The sequence below is a fragment of the Onthophagus taurus genome, chromosome 3 (genome assembly GCF_036711975.1).
Source record: "Onthophagus taurus isolate NC chromosome 3, IU_Otau_3.0, whole genome shotgun sequence".
In the NCBI taxonomy this organism is placed as follows: Eukaryota; Metazoa; Arthropoda; class Insecta; order Coleoptera; family Scarabaeidae; genus Onthophagus; species Onthophagus taurus.
The window spans coordinates 29023966-29044684 of NC_091968.1; the positions used below are offsets into that span (position 1 = coordinate 29023966).

The 20719-nt window shown below is 31.4% G+C and overlaps 3 protein-coding genes across 3 annotated transcripts; 1 reads left to right on the forward strand and 2 right to left on the reverse strand.

Annotated features, from left to right (window-relative positions):
- The first annotated feature begins 1075 nt into the window (after positions 1 to 1075).
- On the forward strand, positions 1076 to 2115 carry LOC111423304 (uncharacterized). The gene is made up of 3 exons (XM_071194738.1): positions 1076 to 1317; positions 1372 to 1734; positions 1785 to 2115. Exons 1-3 carry the CDS (start codon positions 1254 to 1256, stop codon positions 2099 to 2101), a joined length of 744 nt encoding a protein of 247 aa, XP_071050839.1. The 5' UTR covers positions 1076 to 1253; the 3' UTR covers positions 2102 to 2115.
- LOC111421678 (glutamate receptor ionotropic, kainate 2-like) lies at positions 2110 to 17840 on the reverse strand. The gene is made up of 9 exons (XM_071194734.1): positions 17462 to 17840; positions 16713 to 17410; positions 16407 to 16658; positions 10397 to 10621; positions 9763 to 10331; positions 8656 to 9190; positions 2908 to 3374; positions 2483 to 2857; positions 2110 to 2434 (listed from the first exon to the last, which is right to left on the reverse strand). Exons 1-7 carry the CDS (start codon positions 17547 to 17549, stop codon positions 3075 to 3077), a joined length of 2667 nt encoding a protein of 888 aa, XP_071050835.1. The 5' UTR covers positions 17550 to 17840; the 3' UTR covers positions 2110 to 2434; positions 2483 to 2857; positions 2908 to 3074.
- LOC111421749 (protein takeout-like) lies at positions 2127 to 2968 on the reverse strand. The gene is made up of 3 exons (XM_023054934.2): positions 2908 to 2968; positions 2483 to 2857; positions 2127 to 2434 (listed from the first exon to the last, which is right to left on the reverse strand). Exons 1-3 carry the CDS (start codon positions 2966 to 2968, stop codon positions 2127 to 2129), a joined length of 744 nt encoding a protein of 247 aa, XP_022910702.1.
- Positions 17841 to 20719: the final 2879 nt, after the last annotated feature.

Below are 20719 nucleotides of genomic sequence, written 5' to 3' on the forward strand. Positions count from 1 at the left end.
AAATCATAACTTCCAAATTAGTAGAATTAAAGAAATAATTTTTGATACATTAAATATTAATTAAATTTGCTTCAAAATGGTTTTTATTTCGTGGTGATATCCCAATTCGTTCTTGAGATACGATTGTTTTAATTTTATTTTTGACAAGTTAATCTCAACAATAACACTGAGTTGAATTAAAAATCGTATCACCGGGATTTATACGAACGAAGGAACTATTTTTGGTGTGCTAAAACTAGATTAAATTTACTACAAAATGGCTTTTAAATCATCTTAATATCTCAATTAGTTTTTGAGATATAATTCTTTAAAATTAAATTTTATAAATCTAACCTGTTTTAAGTGAATTAAAAAAATCATAACTTCCAAATTTGTGGAATTAAAGAAATAATTTTTGATACATTAAATAATTAATTAAATTTGCTTTAAATTGGTTTTTGTGTCGTGGTGATATCTCAATTCGTTCTTGAGATATGATCTTTTTAATTTCATTTTTGACAAGTTAACCTCAATAACAACACTTAGTTGATTTAAAAATCTTATCACCGGGATTTATAGGAATGAAAGAATTATTTTTGGTGTGCTAAAACTTGATTAAATTTACTACAAAATGGCTTATAAATCATCTTAATTTCTCAATTAGTATTTGAGATATAATTTTTTTAAATTTATTATTTTAGATGACGTCTTGGTTTATTTTGCTTTCAATTACGATTTAGTCGAAAACAACGGTGAGAAATACGTTAATTTTACTCAAGTGGATTTGAAGTATGAATTAAAAAGAGCTTATTATAAGCTGGATAATTTATTTAACGGGGATAAGTTTTTGGGTAAACATTTTTGATTTAAAAAATTGTTTTTAATGACATTATTTTTAGGTGATCAAATGAATAAGTTTATAAATGATAATTGGAGCACTTTGCATCAAGATTTCGCCCCAATCATTTCAGAAACCATTAAGAATATTATCGTGGATATCTTGAAGGATGTCGCCAAACTTATTCCGTATCAAAACATTTTTTCTGGGATTTCCCCAACGAAATAATTAATAATTATTTTAATTATATTAACGATTAGTAGATTTTCATATCATATAGGACATATTATTTTATCTTTAATTATTGATATTTTCGTTTTAAACAATAAGAAATTTTACGATTTAATAAATTTTTTATAACCCAACCCACTCTCCTCATAACAACCTTACTTTACTTAAATGTTTTATTTTAATTCGATCAATTTTTAATCAGAATATGAGCAATTTATTTAAACAATTTTTGTTTTTCCTCCTTTTCAATTTCACGTTCTCTGAATTACGTAAGTACTTTATATTAATTATCGATTAAAAACAAAAAATCGTTTTATTTTAAGCTCCTTTCATAACGCCATGTTCAAAAAGCAACCCGCTTCTTCAATACTGCATAATGCATCAAATTCCGCGTATAATGCAGGTTTTAAAACATGGTTACCCTCCGATGGGGTTTTTACCTTTGGATCCGTTGTTGTTGGAAGCGGTGGAGATTCCGCACGATACGATCAATTTTGAAATAAAAAATCTCCAAATAAATGGCTTGTCGAAGGTTAAAATTGAATATCTTTATGCTAATCCGCTAAAGAGTTCTTTGGAATTGAGACTACGATTTCCTCAACTTAGTTTGCAAGGATTTTATCGGTTAAAAGGTCCAATTTATTACTTTAATATCGATTCATTTGGACCGGCCGCAATGTCTTTTGGTAAAAATAATTTATTCATCAAAATAAAATGTATAAAATTCTCATTTTAGGAGATGTCGTTATCCACATGGTTATTAATTTTGAATTGGTCGAAATCGGGGATGAAATCTTCTACAAAATGCCTTTAAAACCAGACGATGGGCAAACTATGAATGTGGACATTAAAAAAGCTAACGTGTATTTCGGAAATTTGATTCCGAACGATCCAATTTTAAACGATCGAGTAAACGAGATGATCAGGCGAACTTTCTTCGAGGCATTTCAAAACGTTAAACCGTGGGTAATCTCGGTTCTTTGGGAAGTTTTTAGGATCATATCCCATCCTTTCCTACATAACGTGAATATCGATGAAATGTTTGACGAATAAAAGATAAATAATCTTTAAACAATTTTTATTTCATCTTAAATATCTCATCTACAGGGACAAAAGCTAACAATTTAAAGAATAATTTGTGTAGGTTGTGTTTGAGAACGTCCAAAACGCCTGGTCGCATTACTTGGAATAAATCATCGAAATTATCGTTAATAAACTTATTAACAATCGTTCCTAAAACAGGTTCCGACGGGAATAAGTTTTCAAACTCAACGGAAACCCCCGAAAAAGTGATTCCTGCATCGAAAGCTCTTGGTAACAACAAATACGGAATTGAATCCCTTTGGATCGTACTCATTGGCATTTTTACATTTAAAATAACATCATCTAAAACACAACAATTAAAGATTAAGAAATAAAATCGATTTTTCTCACCAAAAACCATCGATGTATAACCAGAACTATTAACTTGCGCTACAAAAAGAAATCCTAATAACTTATAATACCCCACGATTGTAATCTTTTTAAAATGAATCGACATTTGCAAATTATTTTCGGTGTTATTAATCTTAAGCCGCATAAAACTACAATCGGATAAACCGGAAATTGTAAGATTGTGTAAAGAAAAAATGAAATCATCGTGTAAAGATAAATGTAAAAGATCCAATTGCAACGGGTCCAAAGGGGGAATTTCTAATTCATTACTTCCATCTTTTAAGGTATTAACAACGGTTTTCGTTTGCGAAAGAAGGCAATCGTTTAAACGATCTTCTTCCCCAAGCATATTCGGACATGGTTGTATAAAATTAGCTAAAAATAATCTAAAAATACTTATTCATATAAAATTTACCAAAACATACGCAATTTCGATGATTTAATTTCATGCAAAGAATTTAGAAATAACAAAAATAATAACAACATGATTCGATTGATTCAATCGAGTTAATTAACACACTGAAGCGAAAAAAAAAAATTAATTATAAGTGTAGGATGTTTTTTTTAAGTACTTTTTGTTATAACTTTTTTATTATCGTGATTCATTATAAAAATTATCCATGTTATCAACAGTTTCTGCGTTAGATTCAACGCTATTATTACTGAATTTAATCGGTTTAACCGATTTTTTGAACTTTAAAAAGAACTCGATCTCTTCTCGCATCTCCTGTTTAAATTTGGTTTCTTCTTTTTTCGACCTTTTATAGGATTTAAAAGTTATCTCGACAAAAACCATCAATAAACCCATAAAAGTTCCTACTCCGAGTACCAAAAAAACTCCTCCAACGTTCTGCAAAGTTAATGCGGTGACAGCTCCTTTAGAAACAACACTCTAAATCAAAAAAGAATTAAATTAGATTAAAAAAATTTAAAATAGGTATGGGTAAAATTCTAGAATCATTATGTGGCTTAAAAATCAATGTGAAATGACCCAAAAAACACGTTAAAAATAAAAGAAATTGCGGAAAAGTATAGAACATACCGAAAAATCACATTAAAGTTTCGATGTGTCATCCTTTGTGACGTCACAAGCATTCTTAACCATGCATTTTCAAAATCAATATGATAAACTTAAAAGTAAAGTTATTTTCTCTAAACTAGGTGAGATTACAACGTATATTTTCGGATGAAACACCCTTGTTTTTCTTAGATTTATAAATTCAACAGTTTCTTCTTTAATAAGTTTTTCTTGGAAATTTTAATAATATTATCTTATTGTTTTTATATCACATCATAAACTAGAATCTTTAAGCTTCAATTTAACATACATATCATATCATGATTTCTAAAAACACAGTAGATATGATTTTTTAAAAATTCTGTATTTTCTGTGATTTATAAATTTAACAGTTTTTTCTTTAATAAGTTTTTCTTGGAAATTTCAATAATATTACCTTATTGTTTTTATATCACATCATAAACTAGAATCTTTAAGCTTCAATTTAACATACATAACATATCATGATTCTTAAAAACACAGTAGATATGATTTTTAAAAATTCAGTATTTTCTGTGATTTATAAATTTAACAGTTTTTTCTTTAATAAGTTTTTCTTGGAAATTTCAATAATATTACCTTATTGTTTTTATATCACATCATAAACTAGAATCTTTAAGCTTCAATTTAACATACATAACATATCATGATTCTTAAAAACACAGTAGATATGATTTTTTAAAAATTCAGTATTTTCTGTGATTTATAAATTTAACAGTTTTTTCTTTAATAAGTTTTTCTTGGAAATTTCAACACTATTACCTTATTGTTTTTATATCACATCATAAACTAGAATCTTTAAGCTTCAATTTAATATACATATCATATCATGATTCTTAAAAGCACAGTAGATATGATTTTTTGAAAATTCAGTATTTTCTTTGATTTATAAATTTAACAGTTTCTTCTTTAATAAGTTTTTCTTGGAAATTTCAATACTATTACCTTATTGTTTCTATATCACATCATAAACTAGAATCTTTAAGCTTTAATTTAACATACATATCATATCATGATTCTTAAAAACACAGTAGATATGATTTTTTGAAAATTCAGTATTTTCTTTGATTTATAAATTTAACAGTTTTTTCTTTAATAAGTTCTTCTTGGAAATTTCAATACTATTACCTTATTGTTTTTATATCACATCATAAACTAGAATCTTTAAGTTTCAATTTAACATACATATCATATCATGATTCTTAAAAACACAGTCGATATGATTTTTTGAAAATTTAGTATTTTCTTCGATTTATATATTTGGCAGTTTCTCCTTTAATCAGTTTTTCTTGGAAATTTCAATAATATTATCTTATTGTTTTTATATCACATCATAAACTAGAATCTTTAAGCTTCAATTTAACATACATATCATATCATGATTCTTAAAAACACAGTAGATATGATTTTTTGAAAATTTTGTATTTTCTTTGATCTATAAATTTAACAGTTTTTTCTTTAATAATTTTTTCTTGGAAATTTCAATAATATTATCTTATTGTTTTTATATCACATCATAAACTAAAATCTTTAAGCTTCAATTTAACATACTTATCATATCATGATTCTTAAAAACACAATATATATCATTTTTTGAAAATTTAGCATTTCTTCGATTTATAAATTTGACAGTTTTTTCTTTAGTAAGCTTTTCCTGGAAATTTCAATAATATTATCTTATTGTTTTTATATCACATCATAAACTAGAATCTTTAAGCTTCAATTTAACATACATATCATATCATGATTCTTAAAAACACAGTTGATATGATTTTTTGAAAATTTAGTATTTTTTTGATTTATAAATTTAACAGTTTTTTCTATAATAATTTTTTCTTGGAAATTTCAATAATATTATCTTATTGTTTTTATATCACACCATAAACTAGAATCTTTAAGCTTCAATTTAACATACATATCATATCATGATTCTTAAAAACACAGTAGATATGATTTTTTGAAAATTCAGTATTTTCTGTGATTTATAAATTTAACAGTTTTTTCTTTAATAAGTTTTTTTGGAAATTTCAATAATATTATCTTATTGTTTTTATATCACATCATACACTAGAATCTTTAACCTTCAATTTAACATACATATCATATCATGATTCTTAAAAACACAGTCGATATGATTTTTTGAAAATTTAGTATTTTCTTTGATTTATAAATTTGACAGTTTCTTCTTTAATAACTTTTTCTTGGCAATTTCAATAATATTATCTTATTGTTTTTATATCATATCATAAACTAGAATCTTTAAGCTTCAATTTAACATACATATCATATCATGATTTTTAAAAACACGGTAGATATGATTTTTTGAAAATTTTGTATTTTCTTTGATTTATAACTTTGACAGTTTCTTCTTTAGTAAGATTTTCTTGGAAATTTCAATAATATTATCTTATTGTTTTTATATCACATCATAAATCAGAATCTTTAAGCATCAATTTAACATACATAACACATCATGATTCTTAAAAACACAATAGATATGATTTTTTGAAAATTTAGTATTTTCTTTGATCTATAAATTTGACAGTTTCTTCTTTAATCAGTTCTTTTTCGAAATTTCAATTATATTATCTTATTGTTTTTATATCACATTATAAAGCAGAATCTTTGAGCTTCAATTTAACATACATATCATATCATGATTCTTAAAAACATAGTAGATATGATTTTTTGAAAATTTAGTATTTTCATTGATCTATAAATTTAAGTTTCTTCTTTAATAGGGTTTTCCTGGAAATTTCAATAATATTATCTTATCGTTTTTATATCACATCATAAACTAGAATCTTTAAGCTTCAATTTAACATACATATCATATCATAATTCTTAAAAACACGGTAGATATGATTTTTTGAAAATTTAGTATTTTCTTTGATTTATAACTTTGACAGTTTCTTCTTTAGTAAGATTTTCTTGGAAATATCAATAATATTATCTTATTGTTTTTATATCACATCATAAATCAGAATCTTTAAGCATCAATTTAACATACATAACACATCATGATTCTTAAAAACACAATAGATATGATTTTTTGAAAATTTAGTATTTTCTTTGATCTATAAATTTGACAGTTTCTTCTTTAATCAGTTCTTTTTCGAAATTTCAATTATATTATCTTATTGTTTTTATATCACATCATAAAGCAGAATCTTTGAGCTTCAATTTAACATACATATCATATCATGATTCTTAAAAACACGGTAGATATGATTTTTTGAAAATTTAGTATTTTCTTTGATTTATAACTTTGACAGTTTCTCCTTTAATCAGTTTTTCTTGGAAATTTCAATAATATTATCTTATTGTTTTTATATCACATCATAAACTAGAATCTTTAAGCTTCAATTTAACATACATATCATATCATAATTCTTAAAAACACGGTAGATATGATTTTTTGAAAATTTAGTATTTTCTTTGATTTATAACTTTGACAGTTTCTTCTTTAGTAAGATTTTCTTGGAAATATCAATAATATTATCTTATTGTTTTTATATCACATCATAAATCAGAATCTTTAAGCATCAATTTAACATACATAACACATCATGATTCTTAAAAACACAATAGATATGATTTTTTGAAAATTTAGTATTTTCTTTGATCTATAAATTTGACAGTTTCTTCTTTAATCAGTTCTTTTTCGAAATTTCAATTATATTATCTTATTGTTTTTATATCACATTATAAAGCAGAATCTTTGAGCTTCAATTTAACATACATATCATATCATGATTCTTAAAAACATAGTAGATATGATTTTTTGAAAATTTAGTATTTTCATTGATCTATAAATTTAAGTTTCTTCTTTAATAGGGTTTTCCTGGAAATTTCAATAATATTATCTTATCGTTTTTATATCACATCATAAACTAGAATCTTTAAGCTTCAATTTAACATACATATCATATCATAATTCTTAAAAACACGGTAGATATGATTTTTTGAAAATTTAGTATTTTCTTTGATTTATAACTTTGACAGTTTCTTCTTTAGTAAGATTTTCTTGGAAATATCAATAATATTATCTTATTGTTTTTATATCACATCATAAATCAGAATCTTTAAGCATCAATTTAACATACATAACACATCATGATTCTTAAAAACACAATAGATATGATTTTTTGAAAATTTAGTATTTTCTTTGATCTATAAATTTGACAGTTTCTTCTTTAATCAGTTCTTTTTCGAAATTTCAATTATATTATCTTATTGTTTTTATATCACATTATAAAGCAGAATCTTTGAGCTTCAATTTAACATACATATCATATCATGATTCTTAAAAACATAGTAGATATGATTTTTTGAAAATTTAGTATTTTCTTTGATCTATAAATTTAAGTTTCTTCTTTAATAGGGTTTTCCTGGAAATTTCAATAATATTATCTTATTGTTTTTATATCACATCATAAACTAAAATCTTTAAGCTTCAATTTAACATACTTATCATATCATGATTCTTAAAAACACAATATATATCATTTTTTGAAAATTTAGCATTTCTTCGATTTATAAATTTGACAGTTTTTTCTTTAATAACGTTTTCTTGGAAATTTCAATAACATTATCTTATTGTTTTTATATCACATCATAAACCAGAATCTTTAAGCTTCAATTTAACATACATATCATATCATGATTCTGAAAAACACAGTACATATGATTTTTTCACGACAATTACAAATATGTTAATATTGACGTTGACATTCCTAACCGGAAGTTGACCATAACTTCATTAATATAGTGTTTGTTCTCATTTTAAAGGATTTTTAATGAAGATTACAAATATGTTAAAATTGAGGTTGACATTTTAAACCTGAAGTAAATTATCATATAATAGATGGACAATTTCATGGTGTTCTTTCATGATATATTCTTTATTAAAAATCTTTAAAATGAGTCCAAACTAACACAAGACCTAGTGACGTCACGTCGAAACTTTAAAGTGATACTTCGTTAAGTTTTACACTTTTCCGCACTTTTTTTTATTTGTACGGGTTTACTTGAGTGATTTCTCGTTGATTAAATAAAAATTGTCGATTTTTAGCAACATAATAATTCTTGAATTATAGCAAAATATGTTTCTTACATCGCAATCTCCACTGTTTTTCTCTTTCCACCACTTAATTTTTAACGAGGTGATTTTCCCATTTTCTTTCAACTTTAAAATAGCCGAATTCAATAACTGCCTATATTTGGCTTCCTTCTTCATCGCTATTCCATATCCTTTATCGTCGAGTCTTTGTCCAACTTGAGTCAAAGAACAATTCTTCTCCATAACGTACTCAATGGACGTCGACTCCATAAGAAAAGCGTAATTTTCGTTCTCAACCTTCCAAACGCCGTCCTCGTTGTCGTTCGTCATCAGATCTTGATTGTTCATCATATAACTATAAACGCTTTTGTGAATGTCTCGTTTCGAGTCTCGGAAAAAATTTACTGTTGCCCCGTTTGCTTTAGCCCCGTATTTAATTTCTTTTTGTGTCGCCAATTCTTCGATATTTTTGAATGGGGTTACCAAAGTTTCTACGGTTAAAAAAGCGGCTAAATTAGCCGTGTATGATGAAACCATGATTAATGTAAAGAACCACCATACTCCTGCTAACATTCTTGTTGATATTCCACTAAAATTTAAAAATAGTTATTTATGTACCAAATCAGCAAAGATGACTGAATTTTAAAGTGCGATAAAAAAGAATATATAATTTCCCGTTAAATGCCAAACTATTTTTTGGATTTAACTGGTTTCGCATAATTAAGTTTATATTTTAAAATTTATAGAGATTTTAACCTAAAAACTAATTTCAATTTGTATTGACAGTTCACTGACGTTAAATATCTGAGTATCATCAGCGCCATCTAGTTAAATTCTATATAAAATAAAATAATACAAATAATTAAGATTTAATACCTCTAATTGAATATTTTGTTAATATTTTTCTTAGTTGTTTATCATTTTCTTAATTTATATCGTTAATTAGATATTAATTGCAAATTAATTTCAAAATTTGTATAAATTTTATTTTGGTTTGATAATTTTATTTATTTACGGTTGGTATGGTTTTTTTTGACTTTGACAGTTTTGTAGTGCGAATTTTCATTTGAAAACGATGATGCGTAATAATTCATCGGGATTATGATGAGTGGTAAGTTATAAAATCATTTTTATCGCAATTTCCATCATTTTAATAATTACATTGGTGCTATTTCAGTTCCTTGTTGCATCAAGCTTCCGATTGCAAACCAAAGACTATTTTTCAAACTAAACTGATTGGTTAAGTGATCAGGATCTTCAGTGCATGGATAAGGATTAATCCACTCCGCCGGAGATAACCTGCCCAAAACGAATAAACTAAAAGAGACGCAGAGGTAAGAGACTCCCAACAACAACCAAACTTCACCAGAAAATGGAGATGTAAACATAAATAAACTAGGAGGAACCGGTTTTGGTTTTCGATATAGAATCCCAATACCCAAAGTCATAAACGGTAAGGTAAAATCAACAGCTTCTTCTCGTTCTGAAGTAATTGTTAAATCGCCGATTGCAAGGTCGGCTTCTCCCGATAAAACAGCGCCGACCATTCCGGTCCATTTTCTCCTTTTCCGGTCGTAATTACCATTGGCCCGGTCCTTTTGCAAGGTGAACGTGTAATTAAACCCCAACATCAAAGATAATTCGTGGATTAGATCGATGCCGAACCCTTCGAAACGATCGTTTCCGTATAATTGTGTGGTCGTGTCTTTTAGTTGTCCGTAAGGTGGTGTCTAAGTGACTTAAAAAAGTTTTTTAAGGTTCAAAAATTTGAGATGTGATGGTTAAATTTAGTTACCAGGACAGTTATGATAGTAAATGATTTGTTTCTTAATGAATTTTCATCGGATTGTTGATCTTTGTTTTCTTGTTTGCGAGTTATCCGAAGTTTCTTTTCGAGGTAGTTGTAATAACCGACTGTTATCCAATTTATTTCGTTTAATTCAATAAGTTGTACGTCAAAGTTTGTACGAAATCCTTTTGAATCTAATCGAACAGGCCCGGTTAATCCATCTATTTCTTTCTGTTTGAATCATAATTAATTTAAACTAAGATTAGAACTAAAACTAGAAACTTTCGGATTTTGCCATGCGTCTTTTAATTAAAGGTTTGACGTTTCGGATGCTATGTTGAAACCTTCTTCAGAAACTGGTTCGAAGTGACGAGATCAAAAAATCGGTAACTATATATAAGTCGGAAAAAACTAATTAATAATCAGTTAACGCTAATTACAAACTAATTAATAACTAATTGCGTCGCGTCCGGTGTGAGGCGGGAAGAGGTCTTCACCACCATCTTCCATGTTCTGCTAAGCTCCCAGCCATCCTCTCTGTTGACGTTATTTTTATGTCGGTGAATCTCTATGGCTTCTCTTGTCAGTCTTTGGTAGTATCTGTTGTCCCTAGCCAGCACCTTTGTTTGTTCGAAGTCTATTCGGTGCCCCTCTGCATGGCAATGTTCCGCAACCGCCGATTGCTGGATCTTCTTCAGCCTTATATCCCTCTCATGCTCCTTGATGCGGCACTCAACCTTGCGCCCAGTTTGGCCAACATAAACCTTCCCACAACTACACGATAGTCGATAGACTCCCGCTCCTTTTAATGGAGTTAGTTTGTCCTTGGCTATCGGGAGTGTGTTCCGAATTTTGCAATTGAATTTTGAATTTTGAAGTGGACAGACTAACAATGGAGAAGGCTAATCACGAATTTCAGAAGACCCGTGACACACACATCAAGAAGTTTGAATCTCTGGAACGCCGGTCGCAAAAGAAGAAAGGTAATAGTTTACCAGTAGAAACAATCGTCATTAACAGATCGAATGTCCCACTAACGAAAGACGAAACCTTTGTGCGAAACTACGCAATCGCCCCGAAGAAGGTCCCAAAGGAGGAAATCATCTGCGAAGTGGAAGCAGCTGTTCGAGGGATGCCTGCACTGAAAGCCGAAGAGATCCGACAAGAAGTTGCGAGAGTATTGAAGTCAGCAAAACCACCAAAATCCAACTTGACGGTTGGTGAAAAGAAGGCACTCCGATCTATAAAAGAAAAATCAGAAATCGTCGTGTTACCAGCAGACAAGGGGAATGCCACCGTTGTTATGGACAGGAAAGAATACGACGACAAAATGATGAACTTACTGGACCCAGCCACCTACAGGAAGATCAAGAAGGACCCCACAGACAAAATCGTTAGAAAAATGAAGGAACTGATAAAATCCACAGGAATTCCAGCAGAACAGCAGAAAGGTTTGTTTGTGCAGGCGCCGGTACCACCAAGAATCTACGGACTACCGAAGATTCACAAACCAGACGTCCCCCTCCGCCCTATCGTCAGCGCCATCAACTCCCCAACATACCAGCTGGCTAAACATCTTGCAAAGATTCTGTCCCCCTTTACAGGTAGCTCGGAATCGTATGTCAGGGATTCTACACATTTTGTGGAATCGGTAAAAGGTGTAAAGCTGGGGATATGTTGGTAAGTTTCGATGTGGAATCCCTTTTTACTAGGGTACCAGTTAAGGATGCTGTAGAGGGTCTTCGCCGAAAACTCATTCCGGAGGGTGTTACGGGGGATGGATTGCGCCGAAGAAGAAACAACAGTTGTTGAATAAAACGAAATAATTTATTTACAAAATATGTACAGAAAAAAACCCTCAAAGGTTTTTTTAAGACGAAAGGGGTCGTCTTCGAATTGGCGGTTGAAGTGCTGGCTTGTTGTCGCTGTTATCGTTGTCGCTGCTGTTGTCGCCGTTATCGTTGTCGCTGTTGTTGTCGCTTCGGAGTTCGGTTGGAATTGGCCGCTGATGGAAACCCGGCCGCCTTAAATAGGCGCCCTTGGGTAAAACCCTATCAACCGGGCGTTGTGGTTGGTTGGCGACCGTCCGATCCGTAGGTAGGGTTGACGACCAATAGCCAAGCAGATCGAACGGCGCTCAATTCGTACTTGGTGACAAGGGTTTACCAGGATACGTGCCAGATCTGGTGGAGTATTGCTTATCGTCGACGTATTTCAGCTGGAAAGGAGAATTTTACGAGCAGTTCGAAGGGGCAGCCATGGGATGTCCACTATCGCCAGTTATAGCTAATTTCTACATGGAATTATTCGAAGAGGACGCTTTGAAGAAGAGCCAGTGGAAACCAAAACTATGGCTCCGATATGTGGATGACACGTTTGTGATATGGCAACATGGTCAAAAACGGCTCCAAGAGTTCTTGGATCACTTGAACTCTCAACATCCTATGATTAAGTTCACCATGGAAACAGAAACTGCCAAAAAACTACCTTTCCTAGATGTGTTGGTCACCAGGACGACAAATGGAGATATAGAACTTGGTGTATACCGAAAGAAGACCCATACCAACGGTATTTACAGGCATGTTCACGTCATCATCCCCAACAGAAGAGGTCCGTGATCCGTACATTATTTCAGCGAGCAGCGAGACTATGTGAAGGAGAGAACTTGAAGAAGGAGCAACACTTTCTACGAGGCGTGCTGCAGAAGAATGGATACACTTCGAGGGACATCAACCAGGCCATCAAGCAGCGAAAACAGAAAGAGGTACAAAACCACTTGGATTTATCTGTCTTCCCTATGTTTCAGGTGTAACGGAACGAATTGCTAGGCACCTCAAGAAGAACGACATCGTAGTGCGGTACGGCACGGCCAGCAAAATTCGGAACACACTCCCGATAGCCAAGAACAAACTAACTCCATTAAAAGGAGCGGGAGTCTATCGACTATCGGGAAGGTTTATGTTGGCCAAACTGGGCGCAACGTTGAGTGCCGCATCAAGGAGCATGAGAGGGATATAAGGCTGAAGAAGATCCAGCAGTCGGCGGTTGCGGAACATTGCCATGCAGAGGGGCACCGAATAGACTTCGAACAAACAAAGGTGCTGGCTAGGGACAACAGATACTACCAAAGACTGACAAGAGAAGCCATAGAGATTCACCGACATAAAAATAACGTCAACAGAAAGGATGGCTGGGAGCTTAGCAGAACATGAAAGATGGTGGTGAACACGAAGACCTCTTCCCGCCTCACACCGGACGCGACGCAATTAGTTATTAATTAGTTTGTAATTAGCGTTAACTGATTATTAATTAGTTTTTTCCGACTTATACAGGGTGGTCCGTTACTAATGGGACACAGAGCAACAGTGAATTCCTTACATTAAATTATTACGATTTAACCCAATTTATGTTAGTCCAATTGTTAATAACAACGAAGATACAGATGGTTAAAGTTAATACTTTATTCTCGTTTTTCTTTAATAACTTCGTTGTCTCTTACATTATGAACATGAAAATTGGTACATTATCATTTTTTAATACAATAAATAATAATTTGGTGTTAGTTTTGATTTATCTTTCAGATGGCGCTGTCTACCTTAAAAAACCACCCTTAAAGTAGTCATATCTTTTTCATCGTTAAAATTTTTACAACTCACATAACATAAAACAGTTTCTCAGACATTTTTACATAAATTTGGTATACCTATCAATATTCTCTAAAGTTCTCCGTTCCCGAGATAATCACTGTTTAAGGGCACTTTGCAAAATTTAATATCTCAGTAACATCAGTTGGCGTTGACAAAGTTTTTATTTAGTCAAACACTAGACAATCAGTTGGACATTCAGTTTCATTTTACATTTGCATAATTTTTTTTCTAACACGGAAATGCGTGATATGGTGTGCATATACGCTCAAGAAAAGTTTAATGGAAGGGAAGCGTGCAGAAGATATTTATTAAAATACCCCAACAGAAGACAACCAAATCACAAGTTATTTAAAAATTTGTATGACCGCTTAGGTGAGACTGGTTCATTTCGTCCTAAACGAAATACAGGTCGTCCAAAAAAGATTTCCGTTGATGAAGAAGATAAAGTTTTAGTACGAGTTAGTAACAACCCAAAAGTTAGCTCTAGACGTTTGTCAGCTGCAACCGGGTTAAGCAAGTCGTCAATTCTACGAATATTAAAAAAAGAAAGACTGTATCCATACCATTTTGTACCTGTACACGCCTTACTGCCTACTGATTTAAGAGTTCGGTTAGAATTTGCTAATTTTATCAAAAATCGGCAAAATTCTGACCCATCGTTTATTGCCAACATTTTATTTACTGACGAGGCGACATTCACTCGTAGTGGGGTTTTTAATTTTAAAAATTATCATGTTTGGGAAACTGAAAACCCACACATGACACGGCAACGGCATTTTCAACATGAATTTAAAATAAATGTTTGGTGTGGAATAATTGGAAATTATGTGTTGGGTCCACAATTATTTACAGTTTTTGCAAAACCTAGTAGACGATATGTTGGCTGAGTTACCATTAAATATTTGGACTGTCATGTGGTTTATGCAAGATGGAGCACCACCCCATTTTTCCAGGCAAGTGCGAGATTATCTCGATATGAATTTTCCACGAAGATGGATTGGCCGAGGTAGTCATTACACTTGGCCACCACGAAGTCCCGATTGTAATCCTATGGATTTTTGCGTATGGGGATTTGTAAAATCCCTTGTTTACAAAGACAATCCTGAAACTCGTGAGGAACTGTGGCAAAAAATTGTAAAGGCAGTGGATATCATTAGGAATGAACAAATATTATTTAACATAAGAAGATCATTTTCTAAACGGATTGGAAAATGCATTGAAGCTAACGGTGGTCACTTTGAACACTTACTCTAATGCAGTTCATTTTAATTGTTATTATTGTTTCCTCTTTTTGTTCGATGTTATTATTATTAAAATGTTTAAATAAATTATAGTCGTTATTAAAATCGATTTTTAATATAGTAATTATGTTAATATTTTTGTAACATCAACTTATGTTTGTGGATAGTTAGATTATATCTGAAAGATAGATCAGAACTATACTAATTTATCATTTATCATCTTAAAAAGTAATAATATAAAAATTTTAATGTTCATAATTTAAGAAAAAGCGAAATTATTAAAAAAACAACGAAATTAAAGTATTAACTTTAACCAACTCTATCTTCGTTATTATTAACAATTGGACTAAGATAAATTGAATTAAATCGTAATAATTTTACGATTTAACCCAATTTATCTTAGTCCAATTGTAAATAAAGACTTTTTCACCGCCAACTAATGTTTATTGAGCATAGTGAAATTTTGCAATGTGCGCTTAAACAGTGATTATCTCGGGAACGGAGAACTTTAGAGAATATTGATAGGTATACCAAATTTATGTAAAAATGTCTGAGAAACTGTTTTATGTTATGTGAGTTGTAAAAATTTTAACGATGAAAAAGATATGACTGCTTTAAGGGTGGTTTTTTAAGGCCATCTGAAAAAGAAATCAAAACTAATACCAATTTATTATTTATCGTCTAAAAAAATACTAATGTACCAATTTTCATGTTCATAATGTAAGAGACAACGAAATTATTAAAGAAAAACGAAAATAAAGTATTAACTTTAACCATCTGTATCTTCGTTATTATTAACAATTGGACTAAGATAAATTGGGTTAAATCGTAATAATTATATGTAAGGAATTCACTGTTGCTCTGTGTCCCATTAGTAACGGACCACCCTGTATATAGTTACCGATTTTTTGATCTCGTCACTTCGAACCAGTTTCTGAAGAAGGTTGCAACATGGCATCCGAAACGTCAAACCTTTTATTAAAAGACGCACGGCAAAACCCGAAAGTTTCTAGTGTTAGTTCTAGTTTTAGTTCTAATCTTAGTTTAATTCACACCGGCCGTGAAAGCCTTCGTACTCATAATTAATTAATCGGATTAAAAAGAATAAGAATTAAACTAAAATGTTACCATTTTTATAATATTAATGATACTAGATCCTTCCTCCCAAGTGTAATCGGAATCGCAATATAAAGGTTTTGGGTTCAGTTTATTTGAACTTCTTGAATCGTTTAAAGCTTGATGGAATAAATTAACGGCATCGTAAAGCAAAGCTGTTTCAAAACTAATCATTTTTCTTGTTGGGAAACGATAATTGCTGTAATCTTTAAGTTCTTGTTCGAATTCAAACACTTTCGGCGAGTTTGGATCGAAAAATCTGATCTAAAATAATTGTTTTATTAATTTTATTAAATAAGATTTAAAATTATTACTTACCGATGTAATGTTACTCCCTGCATATTGATATGTCTCCATATCAATCGTTTGAATATCAAAATTATAAATGAAATAATGATAATTTTCAACTAATAATCCAACTTGTTGGGCTTGTTTAAAAAATTTCTCCAAAGTTTCGACGCTACAAATCAAAACGAAATGTGTGTCACCTTGCTTCTTAATCTTATACATAATCTGTCTATAATTTTCCTCATTTTTATCTAACTCCTCCAACCCGAAGGAATACTCGTTGTGTTTATAAACCAATAACTTGTTAATTTTCGCTAAACTTTCGTTATCGTCGTAAACAATTGTGAATTTTTTCCACTCATAAGCTTGCAAAATCTCGATCAAAACATCCTCGATGATTTCGGGGTGCGGATGGAGATTAATAACGTTATTTCGACCATCGTTTGGGTCCCAATGTATCTCAATAAGCGGCATCTCCTTGTTATCGCATAGTGCCTGGATGTGTTTTGATGCCCCACCCGGAGATGAGTTAGGCCCAAAAAGACCAACTATTTCCAAACCGAATAAACTACACGTCGCCGATGAAACAGCAAGGATATTACGAGAATCCACACTTTGCACAACGGATTGCAAATGGATCGTTTCCGAAGTGTGCTTTGCGTTGATTAAGTCGATCGCCAAACGGAAAGCATGCTCGGTTTCTTCTTTATTTTTATCAAAAAGACCACCTTAAAACAATCTTTTTGATTAAATCGAACAGGTTTTAATCTCGTACTTACCTATTTTTAGGTGTCGTTTTTGTTCTGTAATGTTTATTAAAATAGCGATTAATAATAACGAGTAAATGAGCGGTGATTGTCTTGACATTTTTCAACAGACTGACTTTAAACTTCTCGTTACAGAATCTATTTCTGGGATTTTATGGGATTTATTTATAGATCATTTATTCGAGTTTCAAATACAATGCGCGTCAAAAGCTAACTGAAATGATTGAAATATTATTTTGTGCCAACATAATTCTTATTTTGTAAATCAATTTAATTTTTTCCGATTAAGATAGGATATTGCACGTCGCACTATGACTTTGTGGATTTAAGAGTCTCCCAAAATCTTCTCTCTGCCATTTTTTGTGTGCAAATGACAGTTCTGAAATTTGACAGCTGTCATCTGCGATTATTTTGATTATTAATTATGAACACTACGGGACAAGGCGTTATCATTGTGAAAGCCTTTTTATAAATGGGGAAGAAACATCGCTGCTGTAAATGAAAGTTTCGTCGAAAACCGGGAATATTAATTCCGCACAACAGCTTTAAATTTCGAGAACCGCCTCGTAACGATATCTGGCGATTTCTGACTTGGGTACTCAAACTAATAGACCACACACAGTGCCGTCATTTCGTTAAAATTCGTTAAAAAAGCGGTTAAATTAGCCGTGTATGATGAAACCATGATTAATGTAAAGAACCACCATACTCCTGCTAACATTCTTGTTGATATTCCACTAAAAATTAAAAATAGTTATTTATGTACCAAATCAGCAAAGATGACTGAATTTTAAAGTGCGATAAAAAAGAATATAGAATTTCCCGTTAAATGCCAAACTATTTTTTGGATTTAATTGGGTTCGCATAATTATGTTTATATTTTAAAATTTATAGAGATTTTAACCTAAAAACTAATTTCAATTTGTATTGACAGTTCACTGACGTTAAATATCTGAGTATCATCAGCGCCATCTAGTTAAATTTCATACAAAATAATACAAATAATTAAGATTTAATACCTCTAATTGAATATTCTGTTAATATTTTTCTTAGTTGCTTATCATTTTCTTAATTTATATCGTTAATTACTTATTAATTGCAAATTAATTTCAAAATTTTCGTAAATTTTATTTTGGTTTGATAATTTTATTTATTTACGGTTGGTATGGTTAATCATTTTTGACTTTGACAGTTTTGTAGTGCGAATTTTCATTTGAAAACGATGATACGTAATAATTCATCAGGATTATGATGAGTGGTAAGTTATAAAATCATTTTTATCGCAATTTCCATCATTTTAATAATTACATTGGAGCTACTTCAGTTCCTTGTTGCATCAAGCTTCCGATTGCAAACCAAAGACTATTTTTCAAACTAAACTGATTGGTTAAGTGATCAGGATCTTCAGTGCATGGATAAGGATTAATCCACTCCGCCGGAGATAACCTGCCCAAAACGAATAAACTAAAAGAGACGCAGAGATAAGAGACTCCCAACAACAACCAAACTTCACCAGAAAATGGAGATGTAAACATAAATAAAGTAGGAGGAACCTAGTTAATTTTTCCGATTAAGATAGGATATTGCACGTCACACTATGACTTTGTGGATTTAAGAGTCTCCCAAAATCTTCTCTCTGTCATTTTTTGTGTGCAAATGACAGTTCTGAAATTTGACAGCTGTCATCTGCGATTATTTTGATTATTAATTATGAACACTACGGGACAAGGCGTTATCATTGTGAAAGCCTTTTTATAAATGGGGAAGAAACATCGCTGCTGTAATGAACATTAATTCCGCACAACAGCTTTAAATTTCGAGAACCGCCTCGTAGCGATATCTGGCGATTTCTGACTTGGGTGCTCAAACTAATGGACCACACACAGTGCCGTCATTTCGTTATGAGTGAACCAAAAACGAAACAGGCAATGTTGTAACTGTCAATGTGTGTATCAATGTGATTACGAAATTCTTGAAAATTCTGAAAATTTCATGTAAAGTGGATCTGCGTTCACAATCGTGGGAGCCATCTTTTCTGCCCAGCACGTTTCTTCTACTTCCCGCCTCTGTTCTTGCTTATTTTCTTTTTTTTCTCTGTTTCTGTTTTTCTTCTATCTCATTTCTCTTTATAACTATTTAGTTGCCCTCTTTTCTGCTCAATCTCTATTCAGTCTCTTTCTTCTATTTTCAGTCGCTGTCACAGATTTTCAGTCTCTTTTCTTTCTGCTCAATATCTTTCTTCTGTTCAGCTTCTTTTATAATTTTCCAATCTTTATTCAGTCTCCCTTCTTTTGCTCATTGTCTTTCCAGGCTCTATTCACCCTCTTTTTGCTATTAACAGTCGCTTTCATGTCATTCCAGTCTTTGCTCAATCTCCCTCCTTTCCTCCCAGCTTCCATATTGTCTTTCTAGTCTTCGTTCAGCCCCTTTCTTCTATTATCAGTCTCTTTCATATCGTTCCGGTCTCTTGTGAGTCTTCCTCCTTTTTGTCCAGTGTCCATTTTATATTTGCAGTCTCTATTCAGTCTCTTTTTTCTATTTTTAGTCGCTCTCACGGATTTTCAGTCTCTTTTCTTTCTGCTCCATGTGTTTCTTGTGTTCAGCCTCTTTTATGTTTTTATAAGCTCTATTCATTCTCCCTCCTTTTGCCCATTGTCTTTACAAGCTCTATTCACTCTCTTTTTGCTATTACCAGTCGTTTTTATGTCATTCCAGTCTTTGCTCAATCTCCCTCTTTTCCTCCCAGCTTCCATATTGTCTTTCTAGTCTTCGTTCAGCCCCTTTCTTCTATTATCAGTCTCTTTCATATCGTTCCGGTCTCTTGTGAGTCTTCCTCCTTTTTGTCCAGTGTCCATTTTATATTTGCAGTCTCTATTCAGTCTCTTTTTTCTATTTTTAGTCGCTCTCACGGATTTTCAGTCTCTTTTCTTTCTGCTCCATGTGTTTCTTGTGTTCAGTCTCTTTTATGTTTTTATAATCTCTATTCATTCTCCCTCCTTTTGCCCATTGTCTTTACAGGCTCTATTCACCCTCTTTTTGTTATTACCAGTCGTTTTCATGTCATTCCAGTCTTTGCTCAACCCCTTTCTTCTATTACCAATCTCTTTTATATATTACCAGTCTCTGCTGAGTGTTCCTTTTTTTTGCCTAGTGTTCTTTTTATATTTGCAGTTTCTGTACAGTATCTTGCTGCTATTCACAATGTTTTTCATGTCTTTTCTAATCTCTACTAAGTCACAGAATAACAAGGAGTGATACTGGTAGTATCCC